At 32.7% G+C, this 20,102-nt stretch overlaps 1 protein-coding gene across 7 annotated transcripts in view; it reads right to left on the bottom strand.

Annotated features, from left to right (window-relative positions):
• Window positions 1–20,102, bottom strand: part of PCDH7 (protocadherin 7) — a 400,741-nt gene that overhangs the window by 164,846 nt on the left and 215,793 nt on the right. For 2 of the 7 annotated variants that reach the window (XM_012767267.3, XM_012767269.3), the window contains exon 3: window positions 16,429–16,524. The exons of the other annotated variants lie outside the window; for them this stretch is intronic. In XM_012767267.3, the coding sequence (XP_012622721.1) occupies window positions 16,436–16,524 (89 nt within the window). In that variant the 3' untranslated portion in view covers window positions 16,429–16,435. The remainder of the gene's footprint in view (window positions 1–16,428; window positions 16,525–20,102) is intronic. 7 annotated transcript variants of the gene reach the window in all.

Raw genomic sequence — 20,102 nt, 5'->3', positions numbered from 1 at the left:
TAGACACTAAACAGTATTTGGAACACAGTGTCCATTCAACAAATATTTGCGAAATGAAGTTCAGGAGGAACAATAGCGACTACATGGGGAATAGTGTTCTTGTGTTTGTTATTTGGCTTTTAGGAGCACATTTTTAATAAAATCTGGGAACTACATCTATTCTTCAGATATATACTAGGACCCTTTAAGTACAAGGTGCTGAGTTGTGAGTGAAGCAGACATGTCCCCTACACTCACAGGGCTGGAAGAGTGAGGCACACAAACCAAGGTTTGTATGAGTTATGATACAGGTTCTGCTAGAAGTAAACAGAAAATACAGCTCTTCTAGTTCCCATCACTCAATTCCAGGACAAAAGTCTGCAAAAGTGTGTCTTAATTGGGAGGAGTACTATACACTGGGCACCAAGGGTTTGTACTCAGAGGATACAGATATCTCATTTCTTAAATTCTTTGATTCTCATATGAGGCTTGGGAAATGCTACTCAGAAAATTTGGCTTAGAAAGCTTCTGTTTATTAATATATTTATTGTTAGTGTCATTGTAAAAATGCTCAGGTTGAATATAGTATATATGGTAAGAGAGATAGAGAAGAAAATATGAAAATTCCTCTAGGATCCTATGAGTTTCTACAGGACTCAGTGTTTTTTCTATAGGACCCAGTGTTTTCTCCTGTTTAAAGTGCACTTCAGTTTATACAATTGTCTATACTTGCTGCCAATCACAGTCTTTGTAGTTTTCATGCAAAAATATAAACTAGAATTTTAAATGGGGAGAACAAAGTCAGAAAGACATCACATGTAGGCTGTCCATTGAAGAGAATGATATCAACCATAAAAATTGCTTGATTCTAAATGTGTAGGAAATTCTATTTGGTCTAATTTTAGAAAATACCTATTGTTAGCTATTATGCTCTTATCAGTTTGGAAAGTACAGTCTAGAATTGTAATTCATACAAACTGAAAAACCAAGAGGAGAAAAAAATCCATCATCTTTATGATGGATTTTTTTTTTTTCTTTTGCAATTCGATCATTACTTTCCCTTCTTGCAATTCAATATTCTTCCCGGCCACGATCCTTATATAGATTTAAAACATCTTTCAATCCATAATTTTTATGGCAAATTGTTTTCACTTTAAATAGCTACATTTTATTTATATCGGCTAATTTTAAACTATCCAGCACTCAGGGAAAGAAAAAAACAAAACAAATTTAAAACAAGATGAGATGATAAAAGTCTTTAGCCCAGCTACATAATTTTGCATTAAGGAAATTGAGGCACAGAGAGGCTGTTACATTGCTTAATTTATTTCCTAAGAAGGATTAAAATGGAGAGTCTTAGTTTTTATTTTGATGCCCTTCTTACTAAATTATGTTTTCTCACAAGAGTAACAGGATTTTGTCCTTGAAAGCAATTTTGATAACCTAGATTCTCATTCCAGTTTTAATAGCAATTTGGTGTGTGGTCTGGGAAGAACTTTGCTCTCTATTTGCAACAAGGCCAAGTCTCGACATAGGGTGCTTCCCTTTGTGTTTCAACTACCAGACAACATGAAACTCTGGGGCTAAAGTTGATGAAGAGTTTCTATGTGAATACCTACTTCCAGTGTCTCTTGAAAGGTGAAAGAAAAACAAATCCCTGCTAACTTAATCCATATCCCACTCCCCTCAACAAACAAACAAAACCCAATACAAAGTGTGTTTTTTCTCCCTTTACTCTCATATCAAAACTAGGCCTCCGCCTAGTTTTCCTGTCCTTTAAGAGCTATTACTTTACATTTTGGAACTAAGACATAAAACCACCATGAAACACTTTATGGATATTAAATCCTGTTGTAAAACAATGACAGCTATACCTAGTGTATAATTAGAGAAATCAAGAGTATATTTTTGTCCTGAACACCATTATGGATGGAGAGGCATGTAACATGCTTTTAAACCAGTAGAGACATTTAAGTATGCATGACTCAAAGTTCTAATGACTTTAGTTATAACTTAAATAGAAATTCTGACAGTGTAGTTCTTGCTTGCAATAATATATGCTGATTGGAGAACAGTGCTTTACAATTACTTGGAGAGTATCTTCCTAGCTCTGACATCTAACCAGCAGCAGTCAGGGAACTGCAATGAAAATTCTTTGATTTAAATAGCTCTTGCTTTGGCAAGTCTGATGAGTTATAATGTTGATGGTCAGAAACAGTGTAGCATGTTTAACAAGGCCAGGTTATCTACCTAAATCATCTTATGTGCACTGAAAATTAATTATCCTGAAAAATTTCAAGAGGAGAATGAATTTTCATTCCACAGAGATACTTTTAGATGAAAATGGCGATCCTGTCTAGATATTGCTGGAAGATTTGCTATAACTCAGTTGGAGCACTTGTGAACTTAGGAAAACATTACTTCTTTTTCTCCCCTTTTAAAATTTTTTTCTACTTGAATACCACAAAACATCAAATATTATTTTGTTTTTCAAGGAAGAATTCAGATGCAAACACAGAAGGGAAAATATTTAACATGACCATCATGTCAAATTTAACATGACCATAATGTCAAATTGTTAAGGTTTGTACATTCTTTTCTGTAATTTCTTTAAATGCTGGTATAGAATGACAAAGAAACCAATTTGCATTGAGAGATTCAACAGCATAACATCTCTTGTGAGGGATAAATGCTTAGAATTTTGAAGATAGTTTGTATTGCATGATTGGTGAGAGGTGATTTGATATCTTATCATGTGATCTATGGAGGGATAGCTTCAGGAAAGGAGAGGCTCAATAAAATAGTCAAACGAATATAAAATAAAATTATTTTGATAACAGTGATTCATTGTACTTTGTGAAAGGCTGGAAAAATTAAATTTCATGTTCTTCCCTGAAATTATCCACTAAATGTAAAGATGTCATCCTATATAATTAGAATTGTGGTAATACAGACTATTTAACCAATTCATTATATCTGCATGTTTTGGCTGATCCAAATTGCTTTATCTTCCTGTGGTTAAGTCAGAATCATCAAACATAAACTTACATTGCAGAAAACATTTATCATATATTGTTATTCTGTATAAATAAATTCATATATAATTAAAATAAAAATGGCTATACCTTAAAGACCAACTACTAAATATACCACACATATGAATTACAAATAATATTAGAATACAGACCAACAAAAGTTAAGAGTTTTTGAGTTTAAAATAACTGGACACAAGCTAATTAGCATATATTCATTTCTTAAGGATTGCAGAACATGTCTCAAGTCCTTTGTGTAAAAAAGCATAGCATAAATATGAATTAAAAAACAAGTACTCAAGCAAAACTTATAGCAATAACTTTCTGAATATTGTTTACTTTTCCGGAAAGAGAATCTTAAGCAATGGAATGAAAAGTGCCTCTCTACTCACCAAAATCAGGAACAGCATTGAGAAAAAACAACAAAATACTTCAGTAGTACATCTTTTAAATGTGGAAAAGGGAAAGGACTTTATAGTTTTCATACGAATTGCCTGAGTCAGTGAAAATGCTTGTGGAACCATTTCATTTCCATCTATTATGTGCTGGTACTTCCAGTAGTTCCACCTGTTGTCCGAAGCTCTGAAACCCCACATCTGCTGCTGCTATTTCTGCCCACCTCAGGGAGGTAAGAAAATAGGTCCATTTCAGTTTCTCATATGCAGAGATATGAAAAATAAAATGTAGTAAGTCCCAAAATAAATATAACTACTACTGCTGAAGAAGCTTAATATACCCTGTCATTTCCCCTATGGCATACTAAAGCCATGAATAAGACATTCCCCAAAGGAAATGAATTCTGAAACACACAGTAGACTCAGTTCTATGCTATTATTGGGATAAAATAATGTGTAGACAATTTAATGTTAACAGAAAATGGAATATTTTTTAAAAAGCCAAAATACATGTTTTTACTGAAGACATGTCAAGGGAGAAAGATATGACATATGTGTTTGAAATGGGAAGAGAATGTGTTTGTGTTAACTGTGTTGCCGGGATTGCCCTGGGCGGTTCATCCATGTAAAAATATGGCCCCTCTGATGCTGCCTAGATTCAGGAGACTTAGAGTGTTCTTTTGAATTAAGTCTTGTTCTTAGAGTTGAGAAAGGCTTTAACTCATGTCAGAATTTCCCTAGACTTGAAAAATTATTTTGGAGATGATAAAAAGGGGTAGTTCCCTTGGATGTGCTGTTTCCTCTTTTTCTTCTTTCTGGCATTCTACTCAGATTTGGCAGGTATCATAAATTCCAAAATGCACAGCCTATACCATCTATGATCTATTAGCTATGAAAAATGCAGGAATATGCAGCCACTCCATTTGCATTGTAATAGGAAAAAATGGAATAAAAAAACAATGTAAGTAGCAAATTAAATTCTATAAATTCAGTCTAACACCTAGCACAGGACTAGGCAAAAAGGAGGTACTCTGTATTATTATTAATTATTAGATGAAATTAATTACCACTGTTTTTGCAAAGGTACTTTATATTATAATGATGCAAATAAATGACTTGGTATTAAATAATCAAGGAAAGCTGGGAAAACTGTATAATTTAGGGATTTCCAATAATGAGAGGAAGCATAAAATGCAAACACTGAGAAGATGGTATTTATCCAGGAAAAGCAACTTACCAAAGGTAGAAAGGAATATAAAACCCCCAATGCCATTTAAGCCTCAAAACATATGCTTAGTCAACATGCAGCATGATATTTTATACTTGGACAACTTATTTTTGATTGATTAGATTTAAACCAAAAGCCAGAGGAATCTGTGAATCAGCCCTTATCCTACCTTCCTGATTATAGTTACCATTAGCCAAGGTTGGAATTTCATATGATAGTTTCAATAGTGCACCAATGGCATACCTCTTCTGTGTTTTTCACTCCGGCAGCAGTTGTAAGGAAGTCTACTTTCCACATCTACTATGATTGATAAATAGCACTGATGATAATACAACTTGGTCTACAGGCTTGTTACTTTGTGGTGGAGGCCCAGCTGAGAGGTTGCCACTTCAGCAGAAATAAAGGATAACTTGGACGATTACCAAGTTAAATGCTAATATGAAGTCAAGGTTCTTACTGCAGCTGAAATATATTAACATCCCACTAATACAGAGTGACTGCTTCTAACAGACCATTTTTCTACTTCAGTTAGAAGCACATACACATACATAAAGCATGCAAATGCATATACATATATCTTTTAAATAATATGAGGGTTAAAAATTTAATGAAAGAATGACTTCAGCTGTCCAACTCGAACAAGTCTTGCTGATATACTTTGGCAAACAACTTTGGCTTTAATAACTCTTCGATTACAATGCCAGTAGTTTCCCTATCATTTTGTCATACTTCCTGAACTTCTATCAATCAGAGTCATCTGCTTATTAAGCATTTATTTGACTGCATAAATCTCTGTTTTAGGATGTTAAAGGCCTTTCATAGAAAAGAAGAAATTCAATTCAAACAGTTTGTTTTCTCCAAGACTAACTCAAATAAACCATTCATACATGAATATGCATCCGTTCAACTGGATTCTGTTGTTCCTGATATCAAGCTCAGAAGAGATGCACTGAATAAATGTGAATGTTGACCGAGGAAAGGGGGGAGGTACATTACCAACAATGAAAAAAAAAAATTACTTTGTGGGTAAGAGTTGAGTGAGGGAGATTAGTTAGGTCAAATGAAAAGCTTTAAAATTATTGTGACAAAATTTCAAACGACACCCTGAGGGCATGTTCTGTTTGACCAAAATAACAGCAGACAACTTATCTGTATCTTCATTCGTCAACAGGTGAAATGAGTAGGCTCTGTTTGTAAGTGAAAGATGGAAGTAAAAACAAGATGGTACCAGTAAAGTAGACCCATATAAAAGTTTTATGCACGTGAAGTCTGAATCAACTGACAATACTCGTATGCAGAAAGCCATCAACAACGTTACATTTTTTAAAAACAAGAACAATAAGTCAGGGAAAACAGGGCTGTGTTTTTAGTAGACTTAGCTATGTTTTGATCATAAAAAAAATTATGATTAATTGCCAGGATTTTATGATATTGTATAAGCCACATCAAATAATTTTAATAAGATAATATGAATGAAACTCATTAATTTAAAATAGTATTATTAAGAATATAGTAAGTACTTTATAAATGTTCCCATAAAAGATATAATAAGTGACTGTATTCATTTGGCAAGAGAAGATCTGTTGAAAGAGTAAATGGCCTTTTACAGAAGATTAATAAATCTACATATTTTCATTACAAGGTCATATAATAACTATGCTTTCTTTCCATCTTAATTCATATATTTTTGCCATTTAGACTCTTTAATGGAATTAATGCTAATGTTTTAAATTCTTCAAAGAGAGAGCTAACACAGTTTATTCAGATTAAAACATTCTAATAGTAAATTTTATATTTCCTTAATTCATTAGAAATATTTTTGGTCTCGTGTATGGTCTTACTGTTATTTTCTCATTTCATATTTCATAAAATCATGTGAATGCAACTTAAGTTCACATGAGAAATGGAGGAGGCCACCTTAACAGCTACAATTGATTTGCATCTTTAATACCCAAGAAAATCCTGGGATAGAAAATAAGATGCCAAAGAAGATTAATACTTTGATTAACCAGTATTTGAGAATTAATAGTTCTCACCCATTTTTGACTCTCATGTGAACACTGTGATTGTTCCTCTAACGTTTAGCTTGAAATGTATCCTGTGATTTCTTCTCCAGATCTTTTCTGTGACCATTTTGTAAGAGTTCTCTAAAAGATTACTCTAAAAAAGTGGCTAGGCCACAGGAGGTCCACCCACAGTAAGCAGAAGGAAGTAACATCACAGGGCAGCGTTTTGCTTATTTATAAACTGCCTGGTCTACTGGTGTGTCTGTTTGGTGCCCTGCTATGTGACCTGGCCACAGGCAATTCTCGTTTTCCAGTTCATTCTCAAAAGCATTTCTTTAAGCCTACCTGTGTAAAGATTCATATTTTCACAGCAAAAAATTCTATTGCATCTGTCCTCTGTGTTCTCTCTACTTGGGTGTGGTGGCATCTCTAATTTGCACAGGGAGACTGATCCTTTTGTAATTCAATAGGAAATCTTTCCTTCTCCCTCTTTTCTTTCTTTCTTCCTCCCTCCCTCGCCCCCCCCCTTTCTTCTTTCTTTTCAAACCATCTGTATAAGTTCTGCATGAATTGTTTGTTGGGAGCTGAATGTATGTTACTATGTTATTGTTTCACAGGTGAAGAAATAGAACATGGAGTAGTTAGACTATCAACATTTAATAGACAGCGATTTGGTGTAAGTTCTTAGCTCTCCCAGTCACGTACTCATTTATTAAGTTTAGGTCCTTTTTCTTTTAGGACTTTTGCTAAATAAAATGGAAGCTCTCAATTATTTATTCAAAGTAGAAGAAACAAATAAATAAGAAACACTGACTAAAATAGATGAAGGCAAAAAATTTATAGTACTGTAAACTCTTTAACATAAAAGAAAACTTTCATTTTTAGTTTACGTTTCTGAGTTTCATTGCCAATAAAGTAAATCTTTAGGTGTCATCGTCATAGGTACTAAAGTGACCCACAGACACTTAAAATTGATTTAATCCCATTAGGTTTCTGGAAGAAAAAGCAGTATGTACATTTTACTTAAAGTATTCATGCAACTGCAGGAAACACGCTTTTATATAAATTATAGTAGTGTCAAAGTAAACTCTATAACACTTAATATTAATATAATAATAGTTTGTATTTTAGTTCCCCCAAAATGCTCAGTAATAAGAAGTTAAGATTTTAATCCTATTTTTTTTCTAAAAAAGGTATAATTCATCCAATAAGATAAAATAATTTATATCTCTGGCATTTAGACTTTATGAGAGCCTAAAAAATAGTTCATAACTTTAATTAGTAATGGTGCTGTATATATCACATATTAACTTAGAGCAAACCACTTTGGAATCTTGCAGTTATTTATAATAAATCTTTGACTTAAAGAAAAAGACCTTTATACTGCTAAAATGCTCCTTTTAGTGCCCTTCAATTTATGAGCAAATTTCAAAACAGTCATTCTCATTATTGAATCTCATAAATAAAATACAATTGCAGGTAAAAGCTGAGGGTATATTAAAGTGTCACTGCAACATCTGAATTATAACATCTTTGGAAAATGCTGGTGATTTTAAACCAAATTGTAGACGATTCAATACTTTCTCAAACTTTCAGAATCATCTAATTTTGCTAATCTAGTGCTTTGAGTCTCACACTATTGAAAACAGAAGCAGACCTCCCCTAACAAAATGTAAAACCTTTTAAATCATTGCTATCTCCTTGAAGTATTGTTTACTTTTGTTTATTGGTTACGCTAAAATAAAATAGCCAGTAAATACGGCTATGCTTGAAAAATATATTATTATCTACTAAGTAAAATGCTTTTATGGTTTATCTATTCATGATACTTTTACTTTTCTTAAAAATGTATTCTTAAATTTGTAATGAGAGAATTTGATTTTCGTCTTTTCTAGTCACTATTTCAATAATAGTAGTGGTTTATTATGTGAAATGACTGGTTTACCTTTTTTCGGTTAATCTAGATAAACAGCAAAATCCTCTCTTAAAAAGAAACAAAATGCTATAGCGTTAAATGTGCTATGATGTCCCATAATCATGTATTTCAGTTGTAAATCATTTCAATTTCCAAATGAAACTAATTTCTTCTGTTAAAATAGTATTAAAAATTTAAAGTGCTCTGCCAAAAATACATGAAGATTTTTTTCTCATGGTATCAAATTCTAAAAATTAAGAGGCTTGTTAAAAATTTTATTAGATGAAATATATTTTATTTTCTAAAGTAATTTAAATCTCCAAATGCTATAAATTTTACATTTTATAGATGTAATTCTTTTGTGCTGTATATTATCCTGACAAAATTATTAAGGGAACCTCAATGACTATCAATCAATTCTGTTTTCTTTGATACCTGTGTGATATGATGCTATGCTTGTATTCCACTCATATATCCATGACATATATTCTAGATATATTTTTTTAAAGCCAATTTATCCAGCTAACTATATGAGACATCTATAGATGGATCTTTGGTTTCCTTCTAACTTCAGTACACTTAGTTTCCTGTGTTTCAATTCCTCCTGCTGAAATTGTCATGCAAGAAACAGACAAGTTGTCTGTCTAACTAAAAATTAAGTGTATTTTAAAAAACTTTAATCTCCTACCTCACTGATTCTTTCAATGTACATGTAGTTTGTTTTACCTAATTTTAATCTAGCTCCTCCTCTCTCTTTCCTTCCTCATACCAATACATTTTACCTATCACAGTTCTCCATATTTTTTTAGTCTTTGAAGGATAATCACAATTTTCTTAAGTTCAATGGTCACAAAACATAACCAAATGATTTGATTACTACCTCTTTTCTCAATCATACTGAAGCTAAAAATATTTGGATATTTTCTTCTAACCTAATCTGATCCAGCAAAGTTTGAAGTAAAGCAAATTAATGTGCTAAGTGAAAGTAACTTTTCCTTTGATTTCCATGATAAAATTAGAACTTCAGTACTCTAAAAGAAATTGTGTTCTGGATATAACCAAAAATTCCCTTATAGTGCACAACCTGTTTAATTTGTATATTTAAAAACTATGATATACAATGTATTTTTGATAATTGATTCAAAAAAAGAAAAACAGTCATTGACAGTAGGGCAGTGTATTGGGAAAAAAACATTTAAGATAAATGACCAAAACACCATTGTAAAACAATCACCCCTTCCAATCTCATTTTTTTTCCTCCTTATAAATATAGAGATCAGTAAAACTTCAGCATTTTGGCCAAGTTTTCCACTATCATCACAAAAGTGTCATAATATCAAAATTAGATCTACATTTCCTTGTTGTTTTTAAAATGTTTTCTTGCATTTTCTTCATTACTTGAACACACTGGCTTATGTTTCTACTGTCCTCAACTAAGATCTCAAAGAATCAGAATCCTGAGCAATATGCACTACTGGTATCTAAAGACATTTTCCCCCCGTCAATTAACTAATATCCCATTACAATCAGCTAACGTGCTGGTTGGTGTTAACGATTCTCTCTATAATCAGATGTTCTATTTATTTCATCTATGTCTGTTATCTTGATTACAGTGGACAGGCAAGCTCAAATAGTGATGGTTGAGTCTGGCTAACATTTGTAATTGGAATGCTTTAGTAACTTGTTCCACTTTACTTGCTGTCAACTCTAAGGGTGTTGCATTCTGAGGGGCACACAGCCACCAGATGGTGGGGATAAGATCATATTATTAAGCTCCTGATTCTAAATTGAAATATATTTTTTACTGATTTTACTAGTGACGAAAGTTGTTAGTAGATGACAAAGAATGTTTGTAATGCTAAGCTTACAATGGAATGCCCACCTCCATGTTGCTCCAGGAACACAGCAGGCTAGGCTAGCTAATGTTTTTCTGTTTCTTCTACACAAAATTGTTTGTTTGCTTTCCTATTTCATCCTGCTGATTCGAGACAGGTAGTGAACCCAAGGATGCAAAAGAAAGCATCAAATTACCAAGACCTCTACTTTTTAAGCAAGTGACCTCAGTAAATTTGGTTAATGTGGACTGGGATTCAGGAAACCTGGATCGCAATTCTCTCAGTGACCTTGAAAAAGGTACTTTTGCCTTAACTGGGTTTCATAATGAGAAATTTTCATAATTTCTTCCAGGTAAAATGCCTTTTGATTCTATGTGAATGCTTTATGTTCCACACCTTATTAGGATGAAAACAATCAATCATTAAATTACTTTTGCTAGTCACCTTTATTGTAACTTCCATTATAGTCACTTATAGCGCAATAGAGAAATAACATTCCAAATGAAGACAGGGAGTGTAGTCCACAGATAACAAAAGAGGCAGTGATTCCACAAATGAAAATCAGTGGCTTTCTTTTTGGAAAGGGTAGCTTTGGTAAGATAAAGCACTTCACTAGAATGCCACAGCACTGGCTGACTAACAGGGAGCCAATTTTAACTTCTGTTAAAAATTCTAAGTCACCAATTCCAATGAAATTTTTAATAATCATGCTACCAAATTCCAGTACAAAACTACTGATATTATTATGTCTGATAGTTATTATGGAATCACAGACCATGAAATCATTTTCTCTATCCTGCTATCTTATGAGTTCCTTCAATAATGGTCTTAAGAAATTTCATCCAATCTAAATTTTAACATCTTTAATGATATAAATTTCATAGCATAGACTATTCTATGGATCAGATTTTATTGAGCATTTCTTACAGTAATAAATTTTATCCCTACATAATACATTTTTTCCCCACATAATACTACTGGCTTTCATTTTGCTAGTAGGAATCAAAAAGAATGAGTCAAATCCCTCATTTATTTTCTGCATTAAAGTGTTCCAAATATCTCAAGTGACTGTCTTCTCCTCAACCCATCTTCCTTAAAAGCACCAAACATTTTCTTGGATTCACATATCTCTAAGTATAAAAAGTATCTGTATATACATCAAACAAGGAAATATATAGCAATTTAAATTTTCTTTTTGACTGAGAAGCATTCTTAGAATTAATGAAACATGTCTGTGACATAAAAGGTGACTGATCACATGAACTCCATGGCACTGAGTCAAAACAAGTTCTCAGAATCCTTCTCAGGAGACAGCTCCAGAAAGAAAAATAAGTCAACACATGTTATCACAAAAGATTACATTCCTGATCTAGCTCAGTCTCTCTATTTTTACAGCGGGGGAAACCATGCCCCAGGGAGGTCAAATATAGTTTACTGGCAAACCTAGAACAAAAATCCCAATTTCTAAAATTCCTAGTCTTCCATATTCTACAGAAACTTGGAAGCTACTTTAAAGATAAACTAGTTCAAATCAGTCATTTTAGTAAAGTTAGTGATGTCTTGAGAGGTTAAGTGATTAATCCATATCTCCTGCTTTTCATCCCCTGTTGCTCTGATACTAAAAGACAGAGTGAAAGGTACGATATTAGACACATTGCACACAGCATACCCTTTAATAGCAGTGATAGACAAAGAAGATACAGGTTCTCTGTTGTTTTAAGAATATTGCCTAAGAATCTTATATATAATCAAATACCTAAAGGGTATTGCTTTGGGAACTAAATGTCAAAAAAGTAGAGAGAGGTACATATATTCGTACAACTTACAAAGCGACATTCAGTACCGTAAAGAAAGAATTTATGTCAGCACGGGGGCTTTTGAAAATACTGTATAAATTAAAACACTATAATTACCATATGGAAGGCCTTCATTAGGATTATGTTACATAGGTTCATAATATATGAAGCACATTTGAAAATGGAAATCTTGGGTAGGGTTAGAAAAAAGGGATTTGGCATTAAAAAGTGTTCTCTGCCAGAAAATTAATTAAATTTCCCAGTTCTAGAAAAGGCCATATATTCTGCATAGGCACTCACTGAAAGTGAGATGTGCAGGGCCTCAGAGAGTGTCCATAATCTACTCATAAATAGGACTCACCAGGGGACGTTGACAGCAATTTGGCATTAAGTAAGAGTTCACATAAATGACGAATTTACTTTGCAGTGACTTCTATTAGGAAAAGTGCAGACACGACAGCCCATACTTTATACATCTTTCAACTTCTTTTTGTTCTATTTTGACCTCCATGTATGATAATATATTGTTAAATATGAGCTCATATTATCAGTCAATCTAGTCAATAATATGCATTGAACAATTGTTTTTGGTTTGTCTTTTACTTTCACTGGTATTGTTATCCAATTAAGGATATTATATTTTTTTAGTGTGAAATATGTTAGAATGATGAACGTGCTTTTTAGGCAAAGATACATTCCCCTCAAGCACCCAAATCAAATTAAAATATATACTCAATTAAAAAGTAAAAGGCAAAGAGTAATAATTCTTCATCAAATGCTATTATTTTTAAAATTTACTCTTATACAAACTTGTATTATTTTACATATGTGTGCTATCCAAATCACACCTCTGTTATCTACAAATTCATGTCAAAGCCATATGCTGAAAGAGCACCTCCTTTTTTATTTCCTGAAGCTATTCAAATGGATTTGCTAGGTTCTTCAAACTAACCAAATGCAAGAATATAAACTGTGGGAGTTCATCCTGAAATTCTTGTTTTATGCAAAAGCATTTTGCACTAAATGAGAAAATGAGAAGAACCAGAATAGTAAAAGGACTTGTGAGAAAGTATCAGAAAATTTAGGAAGACTGAGGCTGTAAACTAGAAAAGAATATATAAAGGGACACTAGATACCTAGACATTGTGACATAGTGTCTGTCTGAATTTAGGTCTGGAAATACTTTCATTTATAAAAGGAATTGAAATTGTTTTATGCTTTCCCAAAAGGAAAACCCAGGATAAATGGCTTCAAGTCACAGGAAGGTAAATTTTGGTTCAGTATAATAAAAAGCTGGAAAGTTAAAGCTGTCCACAAGTAGAATGAACTACCTCTGTATTTTGTATCACTGGAATTATTCAAGCCTAGATGAGCAAGTCTTATGAATGGAAGTGGGGGATGTGTGCACAATCTAAGACTGGATTGGTTTACCATCAATCTCTCTATCCACCATAAAGATTCCATGACTAATTAAGCAAACATTTATTCTATGCTCCAGGCACTCCATATAAAAAACAGGCATGCTATGATCCTTATATTCATAGTACTAACAGATTAATTAATTTTATGATTATCTTGATAGAGAGTATAGTAGGGAGTGATATTTTGACTTGAATCCTAATTTTCCATCAAACCTTGTCTTAATTGTATTCTCTAGACAAAAACATTTTAGTTCTAAATGCATAGCTCCAAATTAAGGCTTAAGCCCTTTTCTTACTCTCAAAAGGACTGTTCTTTCAGAAAAATTCCTAAAAAATACAGTGTACACAAATCAATGCATCCTTAAATCATCCATTTTCTTTCCAGCCATTTTACCTCAAAGACTTTTCTGAGACTAAAGAAACAGAACTCATGAATAAAGTTCTTTTTCTATATCTGTGTTAATTTTTTTTCTCCTCTCAGTTTTATTTCATCTTCCTTTAAAATCCTTTCAGTGTCTGGTTTTCGATGTTACGTTTCCTTCAATTTTTAATTCTTTTTCAATTTACTCACTTTCCAAAATAATTTTGCTTCTTTGTTCTCAAATATGTTGTTTTTCCTCCTTGGTTTGTCCTCTTTTCCTTATCTACTTTTTATTTTTCTGTCTTTTTTTCCCCTTTTATGGTAAACTGTAGAACTGTTTTCCTATTTGGTGCACATTTCCTTTATTTTCCTATAATGTATAATTTTTCTCATTTCCTTTTCTCAAATCTTTAGAACATTTTGGTTGAATTTTCATCTTTCCATATGAGATATAAATATTTCTATGCTTCCTTTCATACCATTAGAATTGATAAATTTTATAGAATTTGAATTATCAGTTTCTTCTTTTAATAGATTCAACTATTTTACATTTGGTTTTGGATTATAGGTCCTAAATCTGGGGAAAATAATAAATTATTTCTTATAGAAAGTATCTCAAGTTATATATAAAGGTAATAATGGCCAAGAACCATAAGCTAAGAGGAATAAAAACAGAGTAGAAGAAAGGGCCCATTTTAGATGAAGAAAACAAATGACTGTTTTGTGAACATTCATTTGTTTGTTGAATATTTAGTGAGTTAACAAACACTGTGGACATTGAAGAGTTTATAAAGGATAAGGCAAAATTATTGTCCTCTAGTACTTCAGAGTTGAGTGTGAATGAGAGTACTGCTTTGCTTGGGAGGAATGAGGAGAAACCATATAAGGTACATCCCACTTAGGTCAATCCTGAGTCGAATGGAGGGCATCCAACTTCTCCAAGACTCAGTATTCTTACCTATTAAATATGAGTGATAATAATTTCTAACACCATGTTCTTTTGTGTGGATGGATTAAGTAGAGGTTAAGCTCATTAACATTGTGCCCAACACATAGTGCATTCACAGTATGTGTTTGCTGTACTGTTGTGAATTCTCCAGACAGGCATGGGTAAAGTACTTTGCAGCTGGAGGGACCCCAACTGTGCATTGGCCTGTGGACATGAAATGTTGTACCCACTGAGCCCAATAGGCATCCAGGATTAAAGCATAAAGAAAGACTAGAAATGCAGGTACAAGTGGGATCATGAAGAGAAACCAGTGATCAGAGCTTTATCTAATAGGAAGCTATACATTTCTAAATGGAGATTAAAGGTCAAGCCTAACATTAATTTTTACATTTTTCCTGGTATTCCAGTGCATTTCAATACAGTGGAAGAATTAAATGTGATCTTTTAATGTTCAGTGAAAATGCATGTGAATCAAAAATGATTTTCTTTATGTACATGAACAGTTTTGATGCTATAATTTTAAAGAATATCACAAACAATGCTGCCACACACAAGCACACCTATAGATGCACTATTTTTCAAATATATCTGCCAATAATCTTCTTAGCCCTAAGGCAGCATTTTAGTCATACGTCTCAAAGAACCTGAGAGAGTCATAAACGATGTAAGGTAGAGCCTAACACATCTTTAAAACAAGCCCCTGCAGGAGCTGGGAAGACCAGTTCCACTAGTGGAAAAGGAAATCAAGAAAGTGGGTGTTTCCCAGTGATGACTGAGTGTTCATGTTTTATAGCTTATGATCCTGCTGGAGTTTAAGCCCTGAGGAAATAGCTCCTTTCAAAATATAGGACCCTGATTGGAGGATATCTTGGACTGAACAAAACAGTCCCCTTGTCTCCTTCAAATGCCACCAGCAAAGTTGACAAAAGAAAGTTTTGCAGAAAGTAATGAGCATGTATTTAGAGCTCACATCTGAATGGCATAGCATTGTAGGGTATTTAGTGTTATTTGACCTGGCTTGTACCTAGTTTTCTTTGGCAAATGTGTAAGTACTATAATTAATGTGCATACAATTTTGTGCAAACCTTTTGAAAATGCAAATATTATAACTGAAATTTGACAAAAATTCACAAAATATTCCTATTTTACACTTTTCAAAGGTATGTTATACAACAATTGTTTGTTGAACATTGAAAGTGGCATATTTATACATACAAGTTCCATTTTTTTCCTATATAATTGGTTGAGGAAACTGCATAACTTTCTCTGAGAATTATATCATTAATTCTTCTATACTCTTTACATTTAAAAAATGTACCACTGTGAGGGGAATTAGGAAATGCATAGCATAAGCATGATGAAATATGTCAAGATAAACTCAGGTGGAACAATTCTTCCATATTGTAGGCTCTGTGTAGTGGACAAATTAATCTTGTAAATGTAAAAGATAGAGATCATTCATGGAGAATGCACAAGAGGGGCAGCTGCACTGTTCATGAGGACCACCATACCTGTTGATTAATGGAGAGGCCTTAACAGCACTCTTCTTCCATGCGTCTTGCCATGAGGAAAGGGGAGGAAGGGAAAGGTAGTGATGGCAGCAACACCTGGGGAAGGGAGATGGGGAAATATGTAAAGGGAAAATCAGCAGCCCCTACACAATGGTGTCCATCCATAGACCTTGCCAATAAAATCATTTCCAAAAACCCTGAGCTTGTTTTCTTTTCTTTTTTTTTAATTTGTTTAAATCTAGATACATTTCAAAGACAATCTAAATAAATTAGGTATTTTGAAAGATGTGAATCTGAAGACTTTTACAACTTTAATTCTCCAAGTCCAGGGATACAGTCACTGCTATGTATAACATCTTATTCTCACTTTTTAACTGTGCAGGGAATTAATAAATGGGCATAGTTTTTTATAATAGATTTAAGTAAAATCCATAGGATAAACCTAATACCAAATAGGTATGTATTTTCTTACCAACATATAGTAGGATTATTATCATTTCTTCATTCTGCCTCTACCCTGTTGCTACATAACTGCTCACAATGCACCTTTATTTTAATGTTCTCCTAAGGATATGCAGTTTTGACATCAAAACAACCTAAACTTGTTAACTTAATACAAAAGAATTAAATTTGATTCCTTATAAACAGCAGGAGGTCAATCTAATAAATGTTATAAGAATGTTCATATTTAATGATTTTTTATAGATATAGTTTAATCTGGACTATGTGCAATTTTTTAGAAGTAGATATATAGAATTATATAAAATAGATTAATTTTTAATAAACAGTTGATAACAATAAACTATTTGAATTTTAATAATGATTAGTTGTTTCAATAATATATGAGATAATATCACACAGCAAACATTGCTACAGATTTTTCTTTTAGTATCTGTTTTTAAAGAAATGTTTAATTTTGTATGTTTATATTTAAATATAAAGTACACATGAGAAATGTTTCTTTTAAACATTATTTACAGAAGGTTTTATATATAGTGGAGATGTATAAATATACATAAATTTGCAAAAGTTAGGTGTATATTTAATGAAAAAAAGTATTATATAAAACGAAAAATAGAATTATTATTATTACTTTATGAAAAAAGAAATTGACCTCTCACACAAATATGTTTCTTAGTGTATTAGTTACATAAGAGCTAGGACATTGCTGATTTTTTCTCTAAAGACAGGGCTTTTTGTTTGCATTCTTGTTTCTGAATGTGATTCTAACCTTTAATCCTAATGTTTAGGAAAGCAGCTATCACAAAGATCTTTGGAGTTTGGAGCATGATAATCCTTTTGGTTTTGCCTTAATCCTGTTTAAACAGTGTGTCACAAAATTTTCCAATTTCTCAACTCCTCTGGTCTATGACACACTGCTTACTATTAGCCTCCATATCTGTTTAAAATAACATGACCCACCTAATGCTTAGGCAATAGTATTAGTCAGCCCTTGGGTTGGGAAATTTGGAAACTAATTGGTTATCATAAGAGATTAGTGTCAGAGAATTCTGAAGGCATATGTAATATCTAGGCCTGTTGAATTAAAAGAAATAACTCTAGCAAACAATTTTTATCTGATCTGGTTGAACATAATCTTTTTGTAGCTTTGCATTGGTTCTTATACATTTTTGTCTTTGTATTTAATTTTTAAATATTAATTCATGTTACTAATGATATTTTACAGTTTGTATCCCCCTCCAAAGTTAAAACCTACATATTCTAGTAATATAAAATTTCAAAAATTAAACCTAATTATTCATACATTTACATATTTCCAACTGATTAGTTTGGGATCAGCATTTTTGTCTCTGGAAGAATCATATGTGGAATCTCAAAAGCCAAAAAAAAACCCCAAATCCACCTGCTCTTAATTTGTAGCCAAATACTCGCATGTATCATGATATGGAGCTTTTTTTTTTGTTTGTTTGTTTGTTCGCATATGGGTCCCTAATGTACTAAGGCTTTTATATATAGTAAAATCTTCCTTTGGTGTTAGGAAGGGTAGATTATTATGGGATAATACATTTATACATTAGCATTGCACTGTGAAAAATTAAAAGTAACCAAAGGTATACTTATGAGAAAATTTGAAAAGTAAATATATATACATAAAACACAGAGGAACACTGACAGCATAATTTATTCAAGATATAATAACTAATATAAAATGATTTTATCTATAGCCAAGTTTATAAATAACATAAACAACATAAAAGCATAACCCAAAAGATTAAGCTGGAATTTTAGCTAGTCAAATAAGCCAGAAACAGAAAGTTAAATACCACATGTTATCACTTATATGCTGAAGCTAAAAAAAGTTGATCTCATAGAAGTAAAAAGTAGAACAGACGATACTAGAGACTGGGAATGGCAGACAGAAGGGGACCCCGGGAGACATTTGTTAACGGATAAAAAATTAGATAGGAGCAATAAGTTTTACTGTTCCACAGCACTATAAGATGACGACAGTTAGCAATAATATATAGTTTCAAATAGCTGGAAGGAGGCTATTGAATGTTCCCAGTACAAAGAAATGATACATGTTTGAGATGATGGATATGCTAATTACCCTAATTTGATTACTACACATTGTATGTATTGAAACATCACTGTGTATCCCATAAATACATGCAATTATTATATGACAATGGATGAAGGAAATAAAAATGAAATATATTTGAAAAGTAGGGGCCAGGATAAGAAAAGAATCTCTCACCCTCATGAAGTATTTGGTAGGAATTTGTTACTGGACAATGATATGAGAAAGATTTTCACCTGGTAATGATAAAAAGGGAAAATAGGTCCTATCATACAAGAAATAAGAAGTGTATGGTGAGACAGTTTGTGGTTATTATTGAGTGATATAGATAGTAAAGACTATCTAATGAGCTTGTTTTCCCAAAAGAACAGAAAATCTCTCTCACAAAGATGAAGCAATAAGAATAGCATAGAAAATACTATGGATTGGACCATTATAAAATATGCTTATTCTAGTTTCTGTTTTTGGGAAAACATGTAATCATGGTAGAAATATCGATGTTATGATATTGACACTAATACCAACACAGTAAATTAAGCACAGAGAACACTTGTTGGGCTGTAATGGCAAAGCAGAACAGGCATTGCTTCATGTCCTGAAGGAATGTGTTCTCTAGGTGCTGTACAAAAATAAGGGCTAGATACTGCGGTGGTTGGGAGTTAAAAGCAAAGAGATAAGGGTAGTAAACTTTATTAACAAGAAACACACTGAGCTGCTTCTTAAAGATTGATAGAGTATGGATGAAAGGATGGAGGAAGAGTTTGCAGAAGGGAAAGGCAATGTGTTGGGAGGGAGGTTGTGGAGTGGTGGTGAGTCGGTGAAGTTTGTCCAAGAATGGATGGCAATGGAAATGAACAGAAACTTTCCTAAAGAAGACAGAATAATGGCCAGTAAACATATTAAAAAACGCTCAACATCGCTAATCATTAGAGAAATGCAAATCAAAACCACAATGAGATACCATCTAACCCTAGTGAAAATGGCCTATTTCAAGAAATCCCAAAACAACAAATGCTGGCGAGGATGTGGAGAGACAGGAACACTCTTACACTGCTGGTGGGACTGCAAATTAGTGCAACCTTTGTGGAAAAGAATTTGGAGATATCTCAAAGAGCTCAAAATAGAAATACCA

Source organism: Microcebus murinus, chromosome 3, assembly GCF_040939455.1.
Source record: "Microcebus murinus isolate Inina chromosome 3, M.murinus_Inina_mat1.0, whole genome shotgun sequence".
NCBI classification, from domain to species: domain Eukaryota; kingdom Metazoa; phylum Chordata; class Mammalia; order Primates; family Cheirogaleidae; genus Microcebus; species Microcebus murinus.
This window is presented reverse-complemented; position numbering and strand designations above follow the sequence as displayed.